Below are 26,406 nucleotides of genomic sequence, written 5' to 3'. Positions count from 1 at the left end.
ATCTCTTTGTCCTCATTCTTCTGCGTCTGCTTAAATTTCTTTAAGGCCAACTTTTTTGCTTTCACAATACTTGCTACTTCTTTTGCAAACCAAAATGGCATGGCATCCGATGCGATCGCATACGATTTTTGAGCAAAAATCGTAATCGGGTGCCATCGCATCGTATGACATCCGATGCGATCGCATACGATTTTTGAGCAAAAATGCTCAAAAATCGGTAAAAATCATATCGCATCGTATGCCACTACATATGGCATACGATGCCATATGATGGGAGCCGTGATACTCCACAAGTACCGTAATTTTTAGTTATATAGCGCACTTTCTCCAACAGGACTCAAGGCGCTTTACAGACATATAAATGATTATATTGCTATATTAAGTCAATTAGGTTTCGATGTTCTTTCCATTTCACATTGACGGATATATTTATTAAAGTGTGGTTTTGAAGAGGTGGGGATGTACTTGCCAACATTTGGATTTTCCTCTCTGGAAGAGGCCCGTAGAGGAGACTTTCAGCAATTCTTCAGGGTGCCAGTGCCTTACGTCATTAAGCCCTGCCCTCCTCCCTTAGAAATGTTGCTATTTGCGGGTGTATGTGGAGGGCCGGGGCTAAAATGATTCGATTTGCATATATTATCCCTGCGTATACTCGCGAATGCTGGTATTTAACCAGGTCGGGGAGAATGCAGGAGCCACAGGGGGATGTGGGAAGTTGCCCACCCTTCCGGAGGGGGACCCAAATTTCTGGAGCCTCTCGGCCTTTCTTGTAATGGTATGGTATGGTTTTGTCTTATTTATATAGTACCTTTCAGAAGATAATGGCTTGAATCTTGTTGGTTACTATAAGCATCATCTCCACTTCTGTAAACTTGCACATTAGTAACTGTACTCTAATAGTCTATGTTCAGGAAACCAATTTCCCTGTCTCGATGCTTTTAGGATGGAGGCGCAGGGAGAAGATGCCACGTCTACAGTACAAACAAGGAAGCGAAGAAAAGAAAAACACTGTAAGAGGCGCAAGCACAACATTATTAAAAACTCTGTAACCGCTCATATGGCTGTAACTGTGTAGGGGACACTCTTTGCCTCTGATGTCATAGACTTTGTTGTCTTTCTTTATCCCTGATTTATTGTTTGTAAACGTCTTGCTCAAGATATTTATTCTATAATGGGTGAAATCGTGTTGGCACAGAGATGATGTGATGAACTTGATGCCCTTGTGTCTGCTTAAGCAAAGTCCTGAAATGCTTTGATCTTTATATATTTCTTGATAACATACATCGGTTTATGAATGTGCTTGCTGTCCATGCACAGTTCAGCTTTGATCATGAGCAATATCGCCATTTACCTCTATTTGGAATGTTACTGTGTTTATTAATGGTATAGCTGCCTAGTTGGCATTAAAATTCTAACTTCTCATTAATTGATAAATGCCCAACATACAGTTATATATGTAAAAATAATCCAGACAAAGGGTGAAATTTAATAGGATGAGACATTCAGAAAGTGAGAGATTTGGTAAGAAATCTCTCTTTTTTTTTTTTTTTTAAAGCGGCAACCATTTACACTGCAAAACCAGTTTGATTTGCACACATGTAGTATTGTTCCTTGTCCTTGCATGCAGTGATGCTGCATACCTCAGGTGATTGACAGTCTGCACCCATTTGGGGCAGCGATGGCCTCGGTCTCCCAATACGAAGACGTGTCCCCTCTGTTTTTGTGAGTGTACAAAAAAACCTGGGCAAGATTTCTTAGTATCTATAGCTGTTGCGGCTGGTTTGTGTAACCAAATGGTTAATGAGATGTGTGAGGTGCCGAAAGAGATCCGATGTTGCATTTGAAGACACAGTGGAGGATCACCCATGCATGCAGGAGTCATCGATTTAAACCAGAAGCCACCTCCTACATTTCAATGGCCCTTATTCAGATCTGATCGCAGTACAAATTTGTTTGGAAAATGGGCAAAACCATGTGCACTGCAGATGGGGCAGATGTAACATGTGCAGGGGTGCCGGACAGTTTCCCGACAGTCATTACCCCGATGTCGGGATCCCAACAGTTAAAACCCAGACACCCGGGGTCCCTACGGCCACCGGCTATTCTCCCTCATGGGGGTCCACGACCCCCATAGAGGGCGAATAGAAACGCTTGCCACCGTGCCCGCAGTGTGGCGAGTGCAGCGAGCCCGCAAGGGGCTTTGTTGCGCTTGCCATGCGGTCTGAGTCTGGCCAGTTGGGAAGTCGGGCTAATGACTGTCGGGACCATATACCACACCCCATGTGCAGAGAGAGTTAGATTTGTGTGTTATTTTGTTTCTGTGCAGGGTAAATACTGGCTGCATTATTTTTACACTGCAATTTAGATTTCAGTTTCAACACACCCCACCCGAATTTAACTCTTTCTGCACATGTTACATCTGCCCCACCAGCAGTGCACATGGTTTTGCCCATTTTGAAAACAAATTTGTACTGCGATCAGATCTGAATAAGGGCCAATGTGTAAGCATTGCTGCTGATTCCAAGGAATTCTAAGTCTGTCCACAACTGAATGGGACCCAATGTCCAGACAGGCGTTTTTGTTACAGATACTGTAAGCTCCTATAATTCCTCTTACTGGAATGGCTCTCTGAGAAAGCTGCTGAGAAGTGTCTGCCAGTGTTTGTCTGTAGAAAATGCCATGTACTGATAGGAAGACTGATTACAGGGTTCTTTCCCAGAGCCCTGACCAATATGTCTACATACAGCCTAACCTTCACTTCTACACTTTCTACACAAATAAGAGTTTGTTCAATTGATAAATAACTTGTGAGGTTATATTGAGAGGCTTTAAGGTCTATAATATATAATATTGCACATGTTTCTTCTGTATGTTTGTACTTTAATAGTAGAAAATGTTGGAGAAGACCTTGTCCCCAAACTGGAACCTTACAATAAACCGAGACGAAAGAAAGCCAGGACTGCGGAGCAATCCCAGGAACAGAAGTCTGAGGACATATCTGCAAATATAAAACCAGACAAAGGTGAGTGTGAAGACCCTGGGCCTTAGTACACAGAAGCCTGCAATTCAGTACGCAGCGGCTGCGCAAATGTGCGAATGTCGCAGCTGCCAGCATTTGCTTTGAGACAGATGCTGGATGCGTCTGAGATCCACCGCTTGTTTGTCTGTTTTTAATTTAGCCTTTAATTCCCAAATGTATAGTCAACCGGTCAATCTTGTACGGAGGTTATCCAACCGGTCAACAGGTAAGCGGTAGATTGTGCATATGGTTAACCAGTTCCAAAGCTCAACATGACAATTGTAGATACAATATATATATATTTTTTACATATATTTTTCAACTTTTGCTTGATTTATTATCCTCGTGGACACCATTGAGAAATTACAACAGGAATTTTGGATTGACAGAACCGTATATGGCGCTATGCAGCCCTGATGTTCCCAGTCCCTTTAAGTGTCACCCACACTTACAGAAACATGTGTACAAGAAAAAAGTAGAAACTGGTATACAATACGGCGCAACAGGAAAATGCTTGAATATATGATGGAGTATGGTCCTCCTTATCCTGACATATGATTCCACTTTGGTTCGGTGTCCACTTCAAATGGATCGATACTCGTGATGAAGAAATAAAGTGAAAAAAAGGAAAAATTACTCCTTTGTGTCCTTGATATTACAATTATTAATGTGTTGGAAAAGTGATTTTTTTTTTTATGGTAAGCGTACCAAACTCACGTTAAGGTAAGTTGGTGTGAAGCACATCAAGGTTTCTTTAGTGTTATATCTTGTATTTTCTTGAAGTGAATGTGACTCTTTCAATGGACTCCGAAGAGAAGAGAAAGAGAGAAAATGCAGTTTGTGTAGAGGTGACGTGAATAACGTGTAAAAAACAATTTGTGAGGAGCTAGCTTAGCGTACCTCACTCACCGAAAGTGAAAAAGGTATACATATATAAAGGTTTCTTTTTAGATTTGAAATGTGGGCGTACCCCAACTCACAGGAATGTAGATGGCATCAATCTCATAAAGGTATCTTTCCTTGTTCTTTTCCTTATATATGTCGTCGTGGTTTGTTTCTAATTTGTCTCGGAGAAAAACCAGATGCACCATATATCAGAATATATACCAATGTTTTTGAGACAGAAAAATGGGGGTGATGAGAATAATATATAGAGAATATTGTCTCTCACCCTTTAACCAATTTTGAGCTCAAGCAAAATTTATAGGTCAAAATATATATAAAAGAGAAGGTGGGCGTACCCCAACTCACACTTGTGTGTCGGGTAGTCCACTTATAAAGGTTTCTTTAATTTTTTTCCAGAGATTTGGAACCTCACAGCATTTTCTTCAAATTTCCTCCCAGATACATGCAAGACAAAGCATATATCCTATGTGTAGAGATCCCCTTTACGTATGGGTTAGATATAGGATAAACCATATGCTCATGGCGTACCTTACTCACCACTTTAGGTGGCGGCACGAAGCCTATAACGGTTTCTTTCAAATGGTGGTGCACAGGAAAAGACGCCTTATTCTTATATACAGTATTTCTCCAAGATCAACCAGGTATTGAAAAGGTAAAAAAGACTTTTATTCCAAGATATCCATAAAAACCAACTGAGACCCACCACGGGTATCAAGCAGCAAAACAATGAGTCCAAAAAAATAAAAAACAAAAAACACCATCAGGTGTAAAAACAGTACAAGTTAAAAACGGTACATGTATGTATCGTTTTTAACTTGTACTGTTTTTACACCTGATGGTGTTTTTTGTTTTTTATTTTTTTGGACTCATTGTTTTGCTGCTTGATACCCGTGGTGGGTCTCAGTTGGATTTTATGGATATCTTGGAATAAAAGTCTTTTTTACCTTTTCAATACCTGGTTGATCTTGGAGAAATACTGTATATAAGAATAAGGCGTCTTTTCCTGTGCACCACCATTTGAAAGAAACCGTTATAGGCTTCGTGCCGCCACCTAAAGTGGTGAGTAAGGTACGCCATGAGCATATGGTTTATCCTATATCTAACCCATACGTAAAGGGGATCTCTACACATAGGATATATGCTTTGTCTTGCATGTATCTGGGAGGAAATTTGAAGAAAATGCTGTGAGGTTCCAAATCTCTGGAAAAAAATTAAAGAAACCTTTATAAGTGGACTACCCGACACACAAGTGTGAGTTGGGGTACGCCCACCTTCTCTTTTATATATATTTTGACCTATAAATTTTGCTTGAGCTCAAAATTGGTTAAAGGGTGAGAGACAATATTCTCTATATATTATTCTCATCACCCCCATTTTTCTGTCTCAAAAACATTGGTATATATTCTGATATATGGTGCATCTGGTTTTTCTCCGAGACAAATTAGAAACAAACCACGACGACATATATAAGGAAAAGAACAAGGAAAGATACCTTTATGAGATTGATGCCATCTACATTCCTGTGAGTTGGGGTACGCCCACATTTCAAATCTAAAAAGAAACCTTTATATATGTATACCTTTTTCACTTTCGGTGAGTGAGGTACGCTAAGCTAGCTCCTCACAAATTGTTTTTTACACGTTATTCACGTCACCTCTACACAAACTGCATTTTCTCTCTTTCTCTTCTCTTCGGAGTCCATTGAAAGAGTCACATTCACTTCAAGAAAATACAAGATATAACACTAAAGAAACCTTGATGTGCTTCACACCAACTTACCTTAACGTGAGTTTGGTACGCTTACCATAAAAAAAAAAAAAATCACTTTTCCAACACATTAATAATTGTAATATCAAGGACACAAAGGAGTAATTTTTCCTTTTTTTCACTTTATTTCTTCATCACGAGTATCGATCCATTTGAAGTGGACACCGAACCAAAGTGGAATCATATGTCAGGATAAGGAGGACCATACTCCATCATATATTCAAGCATTTTCCTGTTGCGCCGTATTGTATACCAGTTTCTACTTTTTTCTTGTACCATTGAGAAATTGGCTTCAATTCCCCCAATTTCGATCCAGTCTCGACTGATTGTATGCAAATTGGGCATTTGCTGGCATGTTATAGATGTGATCCGATGTGCGCCCCCGCTGGTCCTTTGGTCATTTTGCAGATCCTACGTGCTGCAGTCAGGATTTGAAAACGACCCCTTCAACTGGGTAAAGATTAGAATTGGATCGTATGCAGATCGTGCGCTTCAGCAGATCGTGCAACCATCGTATGGTCATCTAACGATCTGCTCACAATCATGATAGTTCTAGTGTGTACCTAGCATTAGATTGGGAAAAGTAACCTGTGACAAGCGCAGTAAGCCACCTTTCCTGAAGTTTGGTAAGTGATACAGGCCCGCAAGGGTACAAGTTTACACTGATAGTGGTTATAGGCGATGACACAGAAACACAACCCCTAAAAAACTTTTTTTTTTTTTTTACCGTGTTGTCCTAATGCATGTCGACCGTATGGGTACAGCCTAATAAAACAAACAAATCAGATTTATTATTAATTAATACACCAATAAGATTTTATTCAGTGATGCATAACCTGTGAGGTAGTAGAGACTTGAAGATATAGGGGTATATTCAATGCTGTTGGCGAGCGATGGCAAGGGTGGTTTGTACAGCGAGGATGGCTTTTTTTGGAGAGGAGAAACCATCCTCCCCATCCAGCCCCCTCATTGGCCGCTCTCCATATTCAATGTTCCGGGGAAATCCTCGCTGTCAGAAGATGCCGAGGATTCCCCTAAACGGAGAGGTTTGCTGCAAATGGGCACATACGCCGTTTCCACCTCGCTGAGAAGATCCAGTGAGTTGGAAATGGCGAGGGAAGAAGGGCAGGTGGATACTAACGGCAAAATATCGGCACTTCTCACCCTCATAGCTTGCCGCTGAGGCACTTAATATACCCCATAGGGTGAAATTTACTAAGATGTGATTTCTATTTCAGATGGGTTGTGGCTATGGGCAAGCAATCAGATTCTACTTATTTATTTAGCACCTTCTAGAAGATAAAAGAGAGCAACACCCCATCTGAAATAGGACTCCTGTCTGTTGTTCTATATGTTTGAACTCTATTTGTAGAAAATCCTGGATCAGACCTGGTTCTCGAACCTAGGTCTTACAAGAAGCAAAGAAAGAAATCCAGGACCGCGGCACAATCCCAGGAGCAGAAGGCTGAGGTCATACATGCAGATATAAAACTAGACAAAAGTGAGTTTAAAGACCCTGGGCCTGATTCAGATATGTACATACATGCCGTTACAGCTGCAATTCAGTACACAGCAACTGTGCAAAAATATGCTAATATCAGAGCCGGCCCGATTTGTATTGATGCTCCCACTCGTTGGGCTCCAAAACATTGACATTGCTTCCATCCCTAACATAAAAAGGGAGTATTTACTTCTTAGGAATGTGGTTGCCATGTTCAGCTGCGCAGATCACAGAGAATAAAAGTACAGCAACACTGCACATTTTCCAATGCACCAATGGAGTATGTGGGACAATTGGCAATGTTGATGCCTACAAGATGCTGGTTTTCTGAATGCTGCCAACAAACTGCAGACAGTTTGAAAAACAAAAAGTGGAATAATAAGACTAAAGACAGAGAGTGGAAGTTTTCTTGAGGGGGACAATGTAATAGCAGATAATATTAATAATTATTTCTGCTCAGTATTCACTGCTGAAAGAGAGGGGAAGGGGCCACAATTAAGTTGCAAGTATAGTCAGAAAACTGAGGGAGAAACAAGTACAGTTACAGAGGAGAAAGTCCTCACAGAACTCTCAAAACTGAAAGTGGATAAATCAATGGGGCCAGATGGGATACATCCAAGGATACTAAAGTTCTCCGTGCATGGAGAGCCTTTTATTTCGCTCTCCATGCACTCTCCGTGTTCCGGAGGGCTCTCTGCCACTCCTGCTCCCTCTATTCAATGTGGCTGATGCTCTCCGCCACTCGCGGAGAGTCTTAACCCCTGCAGGGAGCTTTCAGGGAGCCGGAAGCAGCCAGAGAGATTAAAGTCTCCCTGGCTGCTCCAGAGGACTGTGGCTGAGGCTGCACCCCCCTATAGCCAGCGGGGGACCCAGTATTCACTGCACCCGTTTGTGCATAGTTACGTTCGGGTGCAGTGAATATATGAATATCTAATGTCTATAAGCACATGAATAAAAATAACATGCCCCTTCACAGAAAAAAATTCCTGATTTTTTTACACCAAAATTTAAGAAAAAAACCTTTTAGTTTAAAAGTTCACATTCCAGCTCTCCATCAAAAGATGGAGAATTGCTACACGGAGAGACACGGAGAACATCACTTAGAAAGACGGAGAACATTTCACATTGAATAGGGTTGCTCGCTTTTGGAGAGCAAAATGCTCTGTCCAAGGCGAACAAAGTACAAGTTCTCCACAAAACACGGAGAACTTTTCTCATTGAATACTGCCCTAAAAGAGCTCAAAGGGGAGCTGGTAAAACCAATAACAGAATTATTCAACCAGTCACTAGCTACTGGAGTAATCCCAGAGGACTGGAAAACAGCGAATGTAGTCCCACTGCACAAAAGTGGAAGCAAAGAAGAGGTAAGCAACTATCGACCAGTGAGCCTTACATCAGTAGTAGGGAAATTGATGGAAACACTCTTAAAAGAAAGAGTTGTAGAATATCTCAAAACCAGCAATTTACAGGATCCAAAACAGCATGGGTTTACTGGGGGGAAGATCATGTCAAACAAATCTTATTGACTTTTTTGACTGGGTGACTAAAGTAATAGATCAAGGTGGGGCTGTAGATGTAGCTTATCTAGACTTTAGTAAGGCTTTTGACACTGTCCCACATCGCAGACTGTTAAATAAACTTGAAAGCTTGGGATTGGATTCTAAGATAGTTGAATGGATAAGAGCGTGGTTGCAGGACAGAAAACAGAGAGTTGTAGTAAACGGAGTACAGTCAAAGGAGGGAAAGGTTACAAGTGGAGTACCCCAGGGATCTGTACTTGGACCAGTGCTTTTTAATATCTTTATTGGTGATATTGCAAATGGAATTGAGGGTAAAATGTGCCTTTTTGCAGATGACACAAAGGTATGCAACAGGGTAGACACACCAGGAGGGGTAAAACAAATGATTGATGATCTAGGTAGATTAGAGGAATGGTCAAGAGCATGGCAACTACAGTTTAATGCCAAAAAATGCTAAATCATGCACTTGGGTTGCAAAAATCCAAAGACTAAATATAGTATAAATGGCACTATAATGGAAACTACTGAGGAAGAGAGGGATCTAGGTGTCACTATTTCAGGGGACTTAAAGGCAGGTAGGCAATGTAACAAAGCAATGAAGAAGGCAAGTCAGATGCTTGGTTGCATAGGGAGAGGTATCAGCAGTAGAAAGAAAGAAGTAATAATGCCACTGTATAGGTCATTGGTACGACCTCATCTAGAGTATTGTGTTCAGTTCTGGAGGCCATATCTCCAGAAGGATATAAATACATTAGAGACTGTACAAAGAAGGGCAACTAAAATGGTGCATGGCCTACAAAACATACCAGGAAAGACTAAAAGATCTTAATATGTATACCTTAGAGCAGAGAAGGGAAAGGGGGACATGATAGAAACTTTCAAATATATAAAGGGTTTTAACAAGGTACAGGTGGGAGACATTCTTCACAGGAAGAGGAGCAGCAGAACACGAGGACATGCACTGAAACTAGAGGGAGGAAGATTCAGGGGAAATTTGAGGAAGAATTACTTCACAGAAAGAGTAGTAGATAAGTGGAATAGCCTCCCATCAGAGGTGGTAGAGGCAAATACAGTAGTACAATTTAAACATGCTTGGGATAGGCATATTGATATCCTTACAAAAAAATAAGGATCAAATATGGTTTGAGGTAACATGTTTAAAAAAGGGGCAGACTGGATGGGCCAAGTGGTTCTTATCTGCCGTCAAATTCTATGTTTCTATGTTTCTATGACAGTGCTTATGCTTATGTAAAGCTTTGGGTTCCAGAGGAATTTTAGACTAGGGGCGGATAAAGCGCATCCTTTGGGACACACAGAGCGGATTTTCATGTGCAAGCCTTTGGCATTTGATTCTGATGTGAATCTGTGTTAAATGAAGTTGTTGGGATAGTCATGCAAATTATTCAGCATTCCTATGTAGCACAGCAAATTCCTTTCCGCTAATACTGATGGAAGCCAGTGGGTTTAATGGGGCAGATGTATTAAGCCTGGTGAAGAGATAAACTGGAGATAAAGTGGAAGGAGATAACGCACCAGCCAATCAGAAACCCAACTGTCATATTTCAAACACAGCTGATTGTCTGGTGTGTTAACTCTTCCAAGTTATCTACACTTTATCTCCAGTTTATCTCTTCTCCAGGCTTAATACATCTGCCCCAATGTCTCTTTTACTGCTAATATGTGTTGCTAAAATAAAATCAATGTTACCTTTTATCTGTCTGCTATAAAGTTCTGATGAACTTGCCTTTTTCATCCATCTTACTGGTTTACCTCCTGCACCAATGACTGTTCCTTCTTGGTGTCTGTTCCATCTCACCACCTTCTATCCTTCCTGTTGGTGTCCCTCAGGGTTCTGTCCTTGGCCCCCTTCTGTTCTCCCTGTAAACTTTTTTCCTGGGTGTGCTCATTAACTGTTTTGGCCTACAATACCACCTCTGTGCTGATGACACACAACTCTGCCTCTCCCCTCCTGATCTGTCCCCTACTGTCCTCTCTCAGGTTTCCAGTTGCCTCTCCGCCATCTCCTCCTGGATGTCTGAGCGCTCTCAATCTCAATATGGATGAAACTGAACTCCTAATCTTTCCCCCAGATAATATCTCCATCACTGTTAAACACACTGTCCACTCCCACTTTCCCCAACTCCACTGCTTGGGTGTTTCTCTTAATGCTTCTCTCTCTTTTGCACCCCGCATCCAAGCTCTGGCACAATCCTGTAGGTTGCAGATATGCAAAACTGCAGTCCATTTCTCTGCCTGAATGCTTATGATACACTTACTGGTCATCTCACGGCTCAACTACTGCAACGTTCTCCTCACTGGCCTTGCTTGCTCCCATCTTGCTCCCCTCCAATCTGTCCTCAACTCTGCAGCTAGGCTTATCCTCTCCCGCCGCTCAACTTCTGCCACTCCCCTTCAACAAAATCTGCACTGGCTCCCATTCCCCTACAGAATCCTCATTCTCATATACAAGGTCATCTCTAATTCGAAAGGCTCCATACATCTCCCACCTCATCTCCCTTCATACTCCCCACGCCCTCTATGGTCGGCCAGTGACCATCACCTCTCCTCTACCCTTGTCATTGCTTCCAATGCTCGAGTTTAATATTTTGCCCGTGCTGCACCACTCGGTGGAACACACTCCCCTGCTCCATTAGACTCCCCCCAACCTTGCAACGCTTCAAACAGGAACTGAAACCTAACCTATTAATTAAAGTGTACCTTTATGCTGCATAACCTAGTCCTAAGGCTGCTCTTCCAACCTCCTTCCTTGACCATGCTTTGCTTACATACTGCCATCAGGCTACCTTCCGCTTGCTTGCGCCTCCATGTTATCATTCTGCCCCCTTTTCCCACTAGATTGTAAGCTTCTCAGAGCTGGGCCTCTTCCCTCTTTATGGCAAAGCCCTCTCCTCACAATTCACTAACTGCTCTCTCCTACTCCGCGACCATCTTTTGCCTGCATACTCTCCTGCTGATAAATGCTCATTTCCTGCATATGGCCATCAGCCCATAGTAGAATGCTGACTACACCCTCACTACGTACATCTAAGCCAGTGGTAGCCAACTCCAGTCCTCGAGAGCTACCAACAGTTCACGTTTTCTAGATCACCTATCTGGGGCACAGGTTCACTCATTACTGACTGACACATTATAAATGATCCACAGGTGGAGCTAATTACTTCACTTATGATTCTGTGAGGAGACCTCAAACGTTAACTGCTGGTAGCTCTCGAGGACTGGAGTTGGCTACCCCTGATCTAAGCTGTATTGTATTGTGGTGCTCTTTGGTACCTATACTTATGTTTTTTTAATTTATAGTAATGTTTTAAGTTCTTTCTCCCTGTACTGTTCCATTGTATGCCCTCTGTTTGACGCTGCGAAACACTTGCGGCACATTTAAAAATAAAATGTAATAATAATCTTAGGTAAGGCTCGAAGCCAAACAAAGAAAAGAGTGTCACAGAAACCAGATGATGAAAATAGCAAGGCAGCAGTGGACGAGGCGGCTGTATCTGAGACAAAAGTTAATCCTCTCTCTCTCCACTGTACGAGCTCCCACAAGTATGTAGGGGCACATGTATCCATTCAAGGTAAGCGAATGATAGCGCATTCAAATGATGTTAGGACAGAATGACATTATACAGTACATACAAAATGTTCTTTTGTTGGTGCAGGAGGACTGTGGAAAGCTGTGGAGGAAGCCAAGAGTATTGGGGCTAAGGCATTTGGTCTATTTTTGGGGTCGCAAAGAACCTGGAACAGTAAAACCCTAGAAGAAGAGGCTGCTGAGAGGTTCAAAAAAACATGTAGCGAGATGGGGTTTGAGTCCCGCTACATACTGCCACATAGCCCATATCTCATGAATTTAGGCTCGCCCAAGCCAGGTACAGTATTTCTCATTTATCCAGGTCTCACTATTCCATTTTCTTGGCATGCTTCATATTGCCTCTCTTACAGATGTTTTTGAGAAGAGTCGTGCTATGCTAGTAAGCGAGTTAAACCGGTGCCATCGGCTTGGCCTTACCTTATACAACATCCACCCTGGATCCCATGTGGGTGCAATGCCAGTTAACGAGTGTCTGGAACTCATTGCTGATGGCATCAATAATGCCCACTTACAAGTGCCCGGTGTCACCGTGGGTAAGCAGTTTGAGAGCGATGAATAATAGCAATCCTATTGTAGCAGCTCATACTTTTATTACTTAAGAAAAATGTTTTTGTTTTTATTACAATTACCTGTTTCTTCCCCTTCTTTATCTCTGTCAGTTAGGCGTGTTCAACTATGCTTATCTGTATTTTCCCGCCGTAAACTATTGTACACATGAGCAGGTGCATGGAGAACTGAGGCTTGGTGCTTGCTAGTAAATAACAGATACTGAGAGATGATGTCACAGGTACTAGGGAATTGGAAGATACCCAGTAGGCGTGGAGTATAATACTCCGGTGATCTTCTACAGCGACCCCAGCAAGGGCGTGTGAGTTTTGCAGCAACTCGTGTGCAGGACGCGACCCTCTGCCTGAATTTTCCAGTTCTGATGTCTGTGAATCTCCGACAGCACTGGTACTGTTGATACCAGATGTAGAACTAGAACCTGTGGTATTGGTTAATAGGTTGAAATCAATGATACAGGTTATTGGGCTGGGCCTGATGGACTGGAGCCAATAGTACAGGTTATCGGGTTGGAACTGATGGCACAGGATAACTGGAGTCAGGAGCCCAAGGATGTAGCTCTATGAAGCTACATTATTCATTGCATCTGCAGATTGGTGTGCAGAGTCAGGTGGTTTTAGTGGCCATCTGGTCATGTGCCATGACCGCAACACAGCAGGGTACATGCCAGAGGAAGATGGGATACACTATGGACGCCAACCTGATCTCTGCTGAGTAGCGCACCAGTGCGCAGGTAAGAAGCGCTGTGCCAAATAGCGATTCCTGACATTCCCTCTGGTGTCCAACCAAAGTGCACTACCCTTTACATACAGAGGACAGGTAAAAGGTAGACACTGGACATGGTCAACAGGGTCAAAAGGTCAAAGCATGAAAGGGGTAAATATGAAAAATGGTTAAAACCATTTAAGTTCAATTAGTGTACTATGTCCTCCCACATGTCTTGCTTTGATCACCATGCTTCGGGCAAGGTGCCTTGCTTTACTCCTCCTTGGCAGTTTACTATTCCCATTTGTAGTCCACGTGAGTGGAAAAATATACAAAACACCCCCAAAAAGGTGTGTCGATCATTGAGGTGGGTCAGATCAACCACCTCAGATCAACCATTTTAACCTGTCGACCATAAGAATTATCATCCTAATGCAGGGGTACTCAAACTATTTTGCTCTGAGATCCCATCAGACAATAAAATAATTACAGGACCCCAGCAAGTTACTGCAGAAGGCCATCACATCACGTGTAGTCAGCAGACAGCACTTACATGGCAGCATTGTGATGGCACAAAATGATGGGAGGATTCTAAAATAACAGACAACTCAACAGATTCCTTGAACCATCCTTGAGATTAGAAAAGTCATCAGCCTACTGGTCCGCAACATGGAGTCGCAACCCCATGCTAAGAAGGCCGGGACCCACTTTGGGGTCAGGACCCACAGTTTGAGAACCGCTGTCCTAATGGCGTGTAGACCGTATGATGTTGAAATATTGACCTAGCATCCTAATGCCTTACTTGCAGCTAGCGCACTGTTTGAATCAACAGGATTTAGCTATAATCTTGCATCATGACCTTGTGATTGACTTTCGAGAATGTTTCATGTTCATCCTCCATGTAGTCTGCAGTCACAAGCCTAAACAGAGTAATAAAGGAATGTAGGAGCAGACATGAATGCAGAGAAGACTAGTGGGACAAACAAGAAGTGTTCAGATATTAATCCTAACCTTCATTTAGATAATCAAAACAATGAGTATCTCCCTACTTCATATAATTCATGCTACCGACATAAGGGTGCTAATGACGCACTGCTAAACAATTTGTTCTCCAAAAATAACTAGAACAGTTCAAATAATGTAGTGCACGTGGAACTCCGTAAATCATACTATAAAACTGTTATTGTTTGGATAAAAGTGCAACATTTTTTTTTTTTTTTTTTAAATTGGAGCATTAAATGTCTGCCGTTATTTCCAACAGTGGAAATATCAGTACTTGTTTCCTAGCACGGCGCCTGTCTGGTTGATCGCATGCCTTAAATTTAAGGTACTTAAGGCATGCGATCAACCCGATAGACCCGATTTTATGTCAATCACCAGTGTATTTGCCGGTGAAAGACAAAATCGCGTTGATCGGGTCCATCGCGGCCCATTATAAAGAATAATGTTAAATTATTTTTAAAGTTAAAATCGGGTTGATCAACCCGATTTTACATAGGGAACAATGGGAAATGGGCCAATATGGCCAATTTCTCATTGTATAGGGTTAGAAAGTATGGTTAATGTCCCCCCATTGTTAACGACACCCCACTATTGACGTCAACCCGAAGCGTGGCGAGCGCAGCAGTACACGTCCTCCGACCTTTTCATACCCCCACTATCCACGTCAGCGTGGAGTTGATTTTCTATAGTGTGGCGAGCGCAGCGAGGGGACGCGTATACCTGTGAAGTTATGTGCGTCCCCTTGCGGGGCTCGCTGCGCTCGCCACGCTTCGGGCTCGGTGGCTCGCTGCGCTCGCCACACTATATAAAATCAACTCCACGCCGACGTGGATAGTGGAGGTATGAAAAGGTCGGAGGACTCATACCGCCGCCCCTCGTGGGCTCGCTGCGCTCGCCACGCTTCGGGTTGGCGTCAATAGTGGGGTGGCGTTAACAATGGGGGGCCATTTCAACCATCAGGGGAGGTTTGCTATTAAAATGGGGGGGTTTTGGGCCTTTTACGTTGAAATCAATGTAAAATCGGGGCTCAGGGACCGTTTTACATTGATTCCAATGTAAAAATCGGGTCGGTCGCACCGCATGCGATTTGGTTGGCATGCGATGCAATCAACGCAATTTTTTCAACCCGATCAATACAATCAAAATCGGTGGCGCCGTGCTAGGAAACAAGTACCGAAATATAGAAGAAATTGAATAATTCCTTTGGCGCAAATAGGTAACAGGTAATTTATTGGTAAAATCATTACATAAAAAACAAATAGAACAAATGACATGGATAAATCCCTCTCACCCAGTGTAGGTGGTGGAGCCACAGATGGTAAAAGCAGAGTGTCCCCAAATGAGATCCACCCTGCAGGCCCCACAGGCTTGGATGTAATGTTGTAGAGCTGCAGCGGAGCACAGGGGACACCTGGGAGGAGTGAGACGGTCTAGACACCCAGCACCAGCCACACGGCTAGGACACAGCACAGCGAGGACCCTGATGGCTCTGGACTTGGAGACACCGCCGCGGTCCAGACTACCAGCAGGAGGACGCCACGCCTGAGAGAGCGATGACCTGGCCTCATACTGTCAGAGAGTAAGCATAAATAGCAGCACTTCACAAAACTTCATTAGCCTTGACAAAGAGTCCTAGACACTCGAAACGTGTTGGCCCAGGACTGCTGCTATCACCTAAGGACCCAGCCCAGTGCTAAGCCTGTGGATCTTTTTGGGGACACTCTGCTTTTACCATCTGTGGCTCCATCACCTACACTGGGTGAGAGGGATTTATCCATGTCATTTGTTCTATTTGTTTTTTATGTGATGATTTTACCTTTTTACCAATAAATTACCTGTTACCTATTTGCGCCCAAGGAATTATTAAATTTCTTCTATACCAGTTCATATTGGGGTGTCCTGGAAAACACCCAGAATCATTCCAGGGCTGCATTTGAGGGGTGCGCAGGGAGACCTAGTTCATTTACCAAACTTCCAAGTACCGAAATATCATCATTTAAGGTATTCGATGCTGGCCTCAACTTGCCTGTTACAGACCCGCCTCCCTGTGGAGATGAGTTTGTATTGTTGGAAATGGCCATGGATTGTGGAATCCGTGCCCGTTTTTTTACCAAATGGCCACGTATTTGCCAATCCTCTGATTTTCCGACACTCAACAGCCAGAATATTGAATTCGAGCTGTCGAAAGAAGAGGCATTTTGGATCTTCCGACAGTCGAAATCCTAAATTGAATACCCCCATAGTCTTTTCTTTAAAACAAATTTAGACTGTGCCCTGATGTTCGCGGTTTGCATATGCGCATTTCGCAGAGGGGAGGGAGGGGTGGTGGTGATGCTGGGCCATGGAAACGCCCAGCCGATGCCTGCCGGGGGCGGATGGCTGATGTCAGTCGCCCGCCTTGTCTTCATCCCAGTTGAGACTGACTTATGTTTGCAAAGGCAGGAGAAATCATTGGATGGTCAGAGACATCCATTGATTTCTCCTGCCGTGGTGGCATACGAGGGGATGTGTCTTTGTTACACATCTTCTCGCATGGTTGTCAGGTGAAACAGTGGCGGGGTATTCATGTGGATGGCGTTACATGGCTTGCTAACCAGCAAATTTTCACTGCTTAGCAAATCAATTATGCAGGGTTCACACCAGAACGACGAGGGCCCAATCCCATCAATCTAGATCTAATCCTGACTGATTGGATGTAGATTGTAGGTAGATTGGGCCCTTTTTTGCCTGTTCTGATCTGATGCGCAGCCCCGCAGGTCGGTCGTTATTCAGATCCAACCTGCAGCAGGTAGGATCTGAAAATGACCATACACCCTGGTGTGGGTCACGATCGGATCGGAACCCGCTCACAGTGCACATTGTGAGCGGGTCGTGCGCTAAGCATGATTGTGAGCGGGTCGCTCTGGTCTGTACTGGGCATTAGAATCACCCCCTTTGTGTATTTTTTTACTATGCCCACTGTTTTTTGTCTGTGTTAATGTGTAGAATGGTATCTGCCCCTATGTTTGTCTTATCCTTGCTGCAGATTTCTTAATACTCTGTTATTTCCTTAGTGCTTGAGAATATGTGCTGCCAAGGTAGTACAGTTGGAGGTCGTTTTGAAGAGCTTCGTGGCATTATAGACCATGTCGCAGATAAGTCTCGTGTTGGTGTGTGCCTAGACACTTGTCACGCTTTTGCTGCCGGTGAGTTCCATGTTTCTTTAATTCCATTCTCTCCTTTAATAGAATTTCAAGCACAGTATGTGACCATTGGCAATGATTTTTCTCTGATCTTATTGCTTCAGGTCACAACTTGGCAGAAGAAACAGGCCTCCAGGGTATGTTAGATGAATTCGATCAGGTTGTTGGGCTTTCCTACCTCAAAGCTGTCCACCTGAATGATTCCAAAGGTCAGTCACTTTTTGCCATTTCCATTTCTATATTTGCTTGTTTAATTCGTACTCTCGAACACTTTAACTAATCGTCTTCAAACTTTGGACGCTACCTCATCATCTTAAGGGACAATCTAAGTTCGAAGATGGGTTTAATCCCTTGAGGGCCAACAGCTCTCTGAGAAATGTGAAACTATCCACTAAAAGTGCTCATTGTGTCACTCACACTTTTTATATAGATTCAAATTAAAAATGTTGTGTAAAAAAAGATTCTGTTTCCAATGTAAAGTAAACATTACAGGTCATTATGATGAATAAAAATGTTTGCTTGACAATTTTCACACCTATTTTGACAAATTCAGTTGGTACTCAAAGGGTTAATCGGACAAGCACTTAAGGGTCCATACTATTTCTTTTGTTTTAATGCATTTTGATATTTTGTTAAAAAGCTTATGACTTTATGAATACAACACAATAAACAGACTCCCTTAAGCGGACCCTTAGAGGCCTATAAGGGTCCATTAAATGAAAAACATTTTTATTTTGCAAAACTTTTGACAAACTGAAATTAATAAGCGACTCCTCTTCAGAGTGGTCTGTGACTCAATCACCTTTAAATATCGTTATGAAATCCACGTGAGATCGATCCCCAGTCAGTTCTTTTTTCTCTTTAATGTTTTCTTATTCGTTGAGGTTTTTTTGCATTTTCTGTACCTGCTGCAGCAGCTCCTGCCCTGCTGTGGTTAGCAAGGGTAGTTGGATAGCTGGAGTTCAACCCTTCCGTCCGCCTCCTCTGCTGCAGAAGCCTCTCATACCCCTTTTAGACATACTACCCGGGATTTTGGCCAGGTTTACCCGGGATTTTCAACCCAGGTCACTCCCAGGATTTTAGTAACAGACCCCCTTTCACACTACACCTCAAATCCGGGAAATACCCGGGTATACCCCTTTCTAATACCCCTTTTCCACTAGCAACCTGGGTCGGACCCGGTAATTTGTACCCGGTTCGAACCCGGGTGGGACATGGGTAGGAGACACATTTCCACTACAGTGCTACCCGGTAAATTGCCTGATCATCCCCTTTTACACTTAACCCGGGTAAGGCCTTTTTTTCCCTATAGATAAACATAAGAAAAAGCCTTTTTAAAGGGCTTTACCATGGGAGGTCACAAAATAGGGCCACCATTACACCAAAAGGGCCACCATTAAAAATTAAGACCATTAAGAAGAGACCACACTCATTTCTTTTAAAAAAACTTTTTTTTTTTTACTGGCAAATATTACCACACTCATTTCTTTTAAAATAACTTTTTTTTTTTACTGGCAAATATTACCACACATTTCTTTTTAAATAACATTTGTAATATTTTACTGTAAAATATTAAATATTTGGAACTTTTAAAAGTTTCTTCAGACAATACAAGAAAAGACATGCCAAAAAAGGGTAACAACAGAGTCCTGGGTGCTTCTTTCTGGTGTTATGCTGCCTTGCCTTAACCAGTGGTTCCCAACCCTGGTCCTCAAGTACCCCCAACAGTGCATGTTTTGCAGGTCTCCACACAGAATCACAAGTGCTATAATTAGCTCCACCTGTGGATCTTTTCAAATGTGCCTGCATAATGAGTGCACCTGCCGGGTGACCTGGAAAACGTGCACTCTTGGGGGTACTTGAGGACCAGGGTTGGGAACCACTGGTCTAAACCTGAGGGCTATTCCTTCTTCGCCCCAATAGAAGCAATGCAAATAGGTATTTTGGTAAGGAATCTGATGTAGCGCCTTATTCCTTACCAAAAAACCTATTGACAAGAAAAGACATGCCAAAAAAGGGTAACAAACACAATCAGGTAAAATGTTTTCCGTACACCTGAGCCTTTGGCATACATAACAATGAAAAAAGTGCACGTAAACATGTTAAAAAACAAGTGCCCATAAGAATTTTTAAAAATGCAAGATGTAGGCTTTAACCAAACTGTGCCCACAAGGCGACTGAATGCTATAAATGTATTCAACATTGTTATTGCAATAATGCAATAAAGAACTTCGAAGAAAAAAAAACAAGTATTTCTTAGGACAAATTACGATATACCGTAAATTCAGGGGAGTCTAGGTTTGGCAGCAGCGTGTTGTCACGGCTAGTGGTGTTTGCCTCACTATACTCTGGGTTTAGTGGGGCACTGGTAGCAGTGCTGGAGGCATAGCTAGTGGAAGTGTTGGGTGCGTGGCTAGCACCAGTGGTGGGGTGGTAGGTAATTGCTGTGCTGGGGGCGTGGCTACTGGGGCCTCTATATGGTAGAGGCTCTCGGTGTGGCTGTTGCTCACACGAAGTGCTAGGGGCGGAGGGAGTTGGCCCTCTACTGTATTGGCCATATGCATACTCATGGTGTGCTGGGTATGCTAGGGCCTGTGAAGCATGTGGCGGATACATTGGATAATGAGGAGGTGGCATATACCCACGATTAAGTATCCGTTCCAAGAAGGACAATTGTCTGTCCTGCATGTCCTTTAATTGATCCAAGAAAGAGTGCTGCATCTGTCTTTCATTTTCTAAAAACTTCTCCATACGAGCATCCTCATTGGCCTGCATGTCGGAGTCCATTTCATGCAGTTGATCTATTACTACTGAAGAGAAAGCTCTCGCTGCTTGATCGGAACGGTTTGCTTTTTTCTTCTTTGGAGGCACCTTGTAAACTGCAAGTGGGACAAACAAAAATACACTATAAACATTAAATAGCAGAGGTGTTTGCAGCCCTGTGCTTGCGGCCCTATCCCACCTGCACACTTGCGGCACTCTGCAACATATACCGTTGATTACTGGGATAAATGTTTTTTTTTACTTACTATTTGAACGCAGTTTTGGTGTTTGATGTTCAGTCGCTTGCTCCGTTGCTGTTTCGGACACCTCCTCCACCATGGACTGTGCGGTGTCAGACAAAGCAGACCTATCAAGTAGACTGCACTCTTCATCGCCATCTTCCGAAATCAGGAGCGGAGAAGTTGGGCAGCACGGTGACATTGCCATGGTGGACTGTGTGTCAGGTGGCTCCTGGCTACTCTCCATTGGTGGCTCCTGGCTACTCTCCATCTGGCTGGCCAACGAGGATGACAGTGCCACAGGATTAATCAGAGCTGTGTTGCCAAATGCCCTGCAGCATAGATCGTAATGGACCCACTCGACACGTGCGGCACCGCTTTTTTTCCTGTTCTGGTCACAGACCTTGGTGAACTGCCTCTTTAGTGCTTTCAATTTGTTAAGCACTTGCTGGTGAGAGCGGTGTATCCCCCTAGACTCCAGCATCTGGGCAATATTTCTGTACAAGATTGCGTCTTTTACGGTACCAGTCACCTGGCGCTTGATTTCCTCCTCTGCCCTAATGAGCAGCAGCTCCTTCACTTCAGCATCAGACCAATTGCTGGCAGCCATAATGAAGTTGTGCTGCGGGATGATTAGCAGTGTCCGCTGGGGCAGCCTGTGGTGCTGGCGGCAGAGAGGAAGGTGGCTGCTGGAGCAGCCTCTGATACAGCAGGGGAAAGTCAGCAGGACAGACATGCAGCACATGTGCACACAACGCTGTCCTCCGTGCTATGTGCGCAGTCTGCGGGGCTCTGAGTGATGACATCACTCACCAGCGCCCCAGCAGCACCAATCAGTGAAGATTTTTACATGCTCAGTCAAATAACCCGGTTAGGGAGCGTTGCCACTACCCTTGAAGCCGGGTGCGAACCGGGTGCTACCCTGATCATGACCTGGGTAGGATTGCCGGGGAATCCAAACCGGGTTATTTGAAAGGGAGCATTTCCACTAGCAGCAAAACCCGGGTAGAAGCGCGTCCCCGTGGAGATTACCGGGTTATTTCTTCTAGTGGAAAAGGGGTATAACATAAGCCAGGCTTTTCAAGCATTTCAGTGTTTCATCATTAAAATTGGACACGCCCCGGCAGCCAAAAAAAGCAACATCACATGTTTAAAACTGAAAAACCCGGGTAAACCCATTCAGACATAAGCTGGGTATTATACCCGGGAGTTAAATACCGGGAAAAACCCTGGTCAATTGCAGGTGCTCAGTATCCGGGAGTGAAATCCCGGGTATACCCTTTCAGACATACACTAGTCCCGGGTTTGGGCGCGTTCATGTGAAAATACCCGGGATTTTCGCGTATGTCTGAAAGGGGTATCACTTGGTGCAAAGTCCCAGGCATGGGGCAGGCAAAGGTTCAGAAGCTTCGTGATGGCATCCGCCCCAACTGACTTTTATTAAAATGGATTGGCAGCCTAGAGCAGTGTCAGACATAGCGTAAATCCGAGGTCCCCCACACTGCACACATATTGGCCCGGCCTGCACACTCTAATACGTGAAGTGCCCCCCTTTGGAAAAATAAACAGTGAGAATGGGCAAAATATTCAAATACATATGCAAATGCATATAATCCTGTCTCTAATTATGAGACTACCCACTCATTGAGTAGGTCCTATTATAATTATTCACAGCTGGGATGCAAAGCACCCCCAAACCACCCCAGGGCACCACACAAATAAAAGAATAGCAAAGATTTTTCAAAGTGTTAAGGTCCCCATACACTATGCGATTTTCGGCCGATTTCATCCGATGTCGGCACTTTGGGCCGATAAATCGGGTGAAATCGGCAAAAATAGCATGTGTTTGACATCTGATCTGATGCGCGGTCCCGTGCGCATCGGATCTGATCAGGTGGTCGGACCTGCCGAACATAAGATATATCGGCATCTGACCCATCATGGGCACATCGTGGGTGCTTTTGCACCCATGATGTATCAGATCCGATATATCTTTATGTTTTGGACCGTGCTCCCGCCCCCCGCAGTACGCGAACATTACCGGAAGCCGGAAGCCGCCGCAGAGTCCTGTAAGGCTGTCAGTGAAATTACTAATCACTCAGCCTTACCGGCGCCGCTCCCTCCGCTGTGCACCTGTCACTCAGCCTTACCGGCGCCGCTCCCTCCGCTGTGCACCTGTCACTCAGCCTTACCGGCGCCGCTCCCTCCGCTGTGCACCTGTCACTCAGCCTTACCGGCGCCTCTCCCTCCGCTATGCACCTGTCACTGCCGCGTCCTCCACTCCAGCACGCACTGACGGCGGCTGTATACTTTGCCACTGCTGCCGCCTCCCTGGGTCACCCACTCAGCTCCTCAGATCGCTCCGGCCGCAACAGACAGACCCCTAGATCCACAGAGGACCCCTTTATTGCATAGACTGCCTCTACCTGTACTTAGTGAATTATGGATATTGTTGAGAGGGAGGGAGAGATGATGGCCATGAATGACCAGTGCCTGCCTTACACTATTTATATACACATATATTCAAGGGGATTTGAGCCTCTCTATTATGCTATTCCTAATATTATTTGGAATAAATATATATTTATAGACATGATAGACTAGCATAGACTACAGTAAGCATGTGCATGGTCCTTGTGAGATTTTGCATAGGGCTCTGTGTCCCGTGTAGTTCAATTTATGAGCTTTCCAGGCTTAGCGGGTAGTATATAACTCGGAGGCTAGCAGTTTTTTATGTGGCCAACACTTTGGTTGTCTCACTCTGCTCTATCGCTGATTTTTTTAATTGTAGATTCAGCGTTTGGATGAATTGGATGGTGTGTGTGCACGACTAGCAATTTTATTTATGCAATGGATTTTAGCTGTTCATGCACATATTGTTTTACTCTGCCCCTTTGTTAATAAATTTTAAGTAAGGTGACGCATGGATCGTACATATGAAAGGATAGTTGCACTCCGTATCATATGAAATGCGGCTTTCTGTTTGTTTATTTTTCATTTCATTTCAGAGGCTAGCAGTTTTGCATGTGAGCAGCACTTTGGTTGTCTCACTCTGCTATATCGCTGACTTTTTTAGTCGTCAATTGGCACATCTGTCCAATAATTTTTTTTTTTTTATTTTTTTTTTTTTAATATATTTTTATTAGAATAGCCACCAATTACAATATCAATTACTACATTACTTATTACAAGTCAACCAGTACAAAACAATACTGTTAGGAAGTCAGCTAGTCACATAAGTTATAAACTGGTCTGCATATAACATCCTGTCAAATGTGGCTATAAGTTTTCAACTTTTTTTTTAGTAAAGATAGTAAAGAGAGGTAGAGGGATAGATGTGTGTAATGTGGAAGAAGAGGGAAGAAAAAGAGAAAAAAAAAAAAAAAGTAAAAAAAAAAAAAAAAGTAAAAAAAAAAAAAAAGAATAGAAAGAGAAAAATAGCTAACGAAAGGATTAAGGGGAAAGGGAGAGGCAGACACTGTGCACATTTAAACGGGTTTGGGGTGAGGCCAGCTCACTCCCTACCCGGTATTTGCCTTTGATGCAAATTGTACCAGGAATCCCATACGAGGTGAAATGTTTTAACCTTGTTGTTTAGGAGGGCTGTAATATACTCCATAGATGCTAGATACCACATCTTGTTGTTCAATGCATTTAAAGATGGGGCCTCTAGTTGCTTCCAACATGTTGCTATAAGAAGTTTCGCTGCGTTAAATAATTGGAAGCAAAATGCGTTCTGGGTTTTAGATAAGGAGTCAAAGGGTTTACACAAAAGGGCATTTAAAGGCGTTTTAGGAATAGGTTGGCCAGTTATATTCGAGGCCACCTGTATGACATCATCCCAAAATTTAGAAATTACAGGACATTCCCACCAGATATGGTAAAAGGTACCATTGTGGCCGCATTGCCTCCAGCAGAGATCAGAGGAGCCTGGAAAAACCCTAGCTATCCTGTCTGGAGTCATATACCAGCGGGAGTAAACTTTGAAGGAGGTCTCTCTAATGTTTGTATTAATTGAGGATTTACTCACATGCTGCCTCAAATCTGACCAGTCCTCGTCCTCCAGGCTCACAGCCAAGTCCCGCTCCCAATCCAACTCGAATTTTTCTTTAGTCATCTGGGTCTGTGGGATGGTCAATAAATACAAAATAGATATGGACCCCTTGCGCCCAGGGCTGTAAATACAGTGCTGTTCGAAAGGGGTAGGATTTCTAAATTTGTCTGATTTGTTAATGGAGTTAATAAAGATAACTATTTGCATATATGCAAAATTAAAAGTGGGTGAGAGGCCATGGCGTTCGCAAAGTGAGTTAAAATCTGGAGGGGAAAATTCTCCTCTAATATGTCTCACCCTATCGATGCCAGCTGAGATCCAGGGAGCTGAGTATGATTTAACATTCCCTAGCGAGAAATCAGGATGTTTCCAAAGCGGGGTCAGTGGTGAGGGGTAGGCAGCAAGAGTTAGTTTTTTATTAAGTTTATCCCATGTCTGTAGAATAGCGTGCACACATGGGACTTCACCTACTGAGGAAGGCCTCAATCCTGGGGGGACCCACGGGAGATAACTAACCGATGGCAAACCTATGAGATCTGATTCCAGTGTCACCCAGGTTTTATTGCCTGGAGGTGTATGCCATGACGAGATATGACTCAATTGCGTTGCATGGTAATATCTCTCGAAAATGGGGAGTCCTAAGCCTCCAGTTGTTCTTGATTTGGAGAGGATCGATCTGTTAATTCTCGGTTTAGTATTGGACCATACAAAAGAGCCACACAGAGACTGAAGTTCTTTTAGAAACGAAAAAGGGACCTTAGAAGGGATTGTTTGGAAAAGGTATAATACCCTTGGCAGAACGTTCATTTTTATAGAATTAATACGGCCAGTCCAGGAGATAAAAAGAGTGGCCCAACGTTTTAGATCCGTTTTAATGGAGTGTAATAAAGGGGCGTAATTTGCTTTAAAAAGTTGACTAAAAGATTTTGTGATCTGGATACCTAAATAGGAAAAGGAAGTAGACTTCCACGTAAAATCAAAACCCTGATGTAAAAGGTTTGTTATGTCTGGGGACAGGTGAAGTGGCATAGCCTCAGATTTTCTATTGTTGATCTTATGTCCCGAGCATCCCCCATAGATAGAAAGCTCCCTCATCAGGTTAGGAAGGGAAATCAGAGGAGATGACAGGGTCAATAGTATATCATCTGCGAATAATGATATTTTGTACTGTTTCTCTTTGACCGTAATACCCTTGATATCTGGATTCTCTCTGATTTTAGCAGCTAGAGGTTCGATGCTCAGGACATAGAGCAAAGGAGAAAGGGGGCAGCCCTGTCTCGTTCCGTTATGAAGAGTAAAGGACGGGGAGGAGATACCATTAGTGGAAACAAGAGCCAAAGGGTTGTCATATAGGGAGCCAATTGCTTTAAAAAAATTGCCATTAATGCCATAAGTTTTTAATGTTTGAAACATAAATGGCCATGATAGCCGGTCAAAGGCCTTTTCTGCGTCTAATGATAACAACACAGACGGTAGTTTAGACCTGTTAATGAAAGAAATCAGATTAACAGTCCGTCTGGTGTTATCAAGTGCTTGTCGTGTAGGGACAAATCCCACTTGGTCGGGGTTGATAAGTT

At 43.4% G+C, this 26,406-nt stretch overlaps 1 protein-coding gene across 5 annotated transcripts in view; it reads left to right on the top strand.

Annotated features, from left to right (window-relative positions):
* The window catches only part of LOC146026099 (putative endonuclease 4), a 60,857-nt gene that overhangs the window by 5,751 nt on the left and 28,700 nt on the right, over positions 1 to 26,406 (top strand). For 4 of the 5 annotated variants that reach the window (XM_083156484.1, XM_083156482.1, XM_083156483.1 and 1 more), the window contains exons 2-9: positions 943 to 1,010; positions 2,888 to 3,022; positions 7,065 to 7,193; positions 12,139 to 12,303; positions 12,388 to 12,597; positions 12,671 to 12,853; positions 17,645 to 17,776; positions 17,878 to 17,982. In XM_083156484.1, coding sequence (XP_083012610.1) covers positions 944 to 1,010; positions 2,888 to 3,022; positions 7,065 to 7,193; positions 12,139 to 12,303; positions 12,388 to 12,597; positions 12,671 to 12,853; positions 17,645 to 17,776; positions 17,878 to 17,982 — 1,126 coding nt within the window. In that variant the 5' untranslated portion in view covers position 943. The remainder of the gene's footprint in view (positions 1 to 942; positions 1,011 to 2,887; positions 3,023 to 7,064; positions 7,194 to 12,138; positions 12,304 to 12,387; positions 12,598 to 12,670; positions 12,854 to 17,644; positions 17,777 to 17,877; positions 17,983 to 26,406) is intronic. The other variant, XM_083156487.1, reaches the window with a different exon arrangement.

Source organism: Crinia signifera, chromosome 8 (genome assembly GCF_055691185.1).
Source record: "Crinia signifera chromosome 8, ASM5569118v1, whole genome shotgun sequence".
Taxonomy (NCBI): domain Eukaryota; kingdom Metazoa; phylum Chordata; class Amphibia; order Anura; family Myobatrachidae; genus Crinia; species Crinia signifera.
Note: the sequence above shows the minus strand (reverse complement) of the source record. Positions and strands in the feature narration are given on the sequence as shown.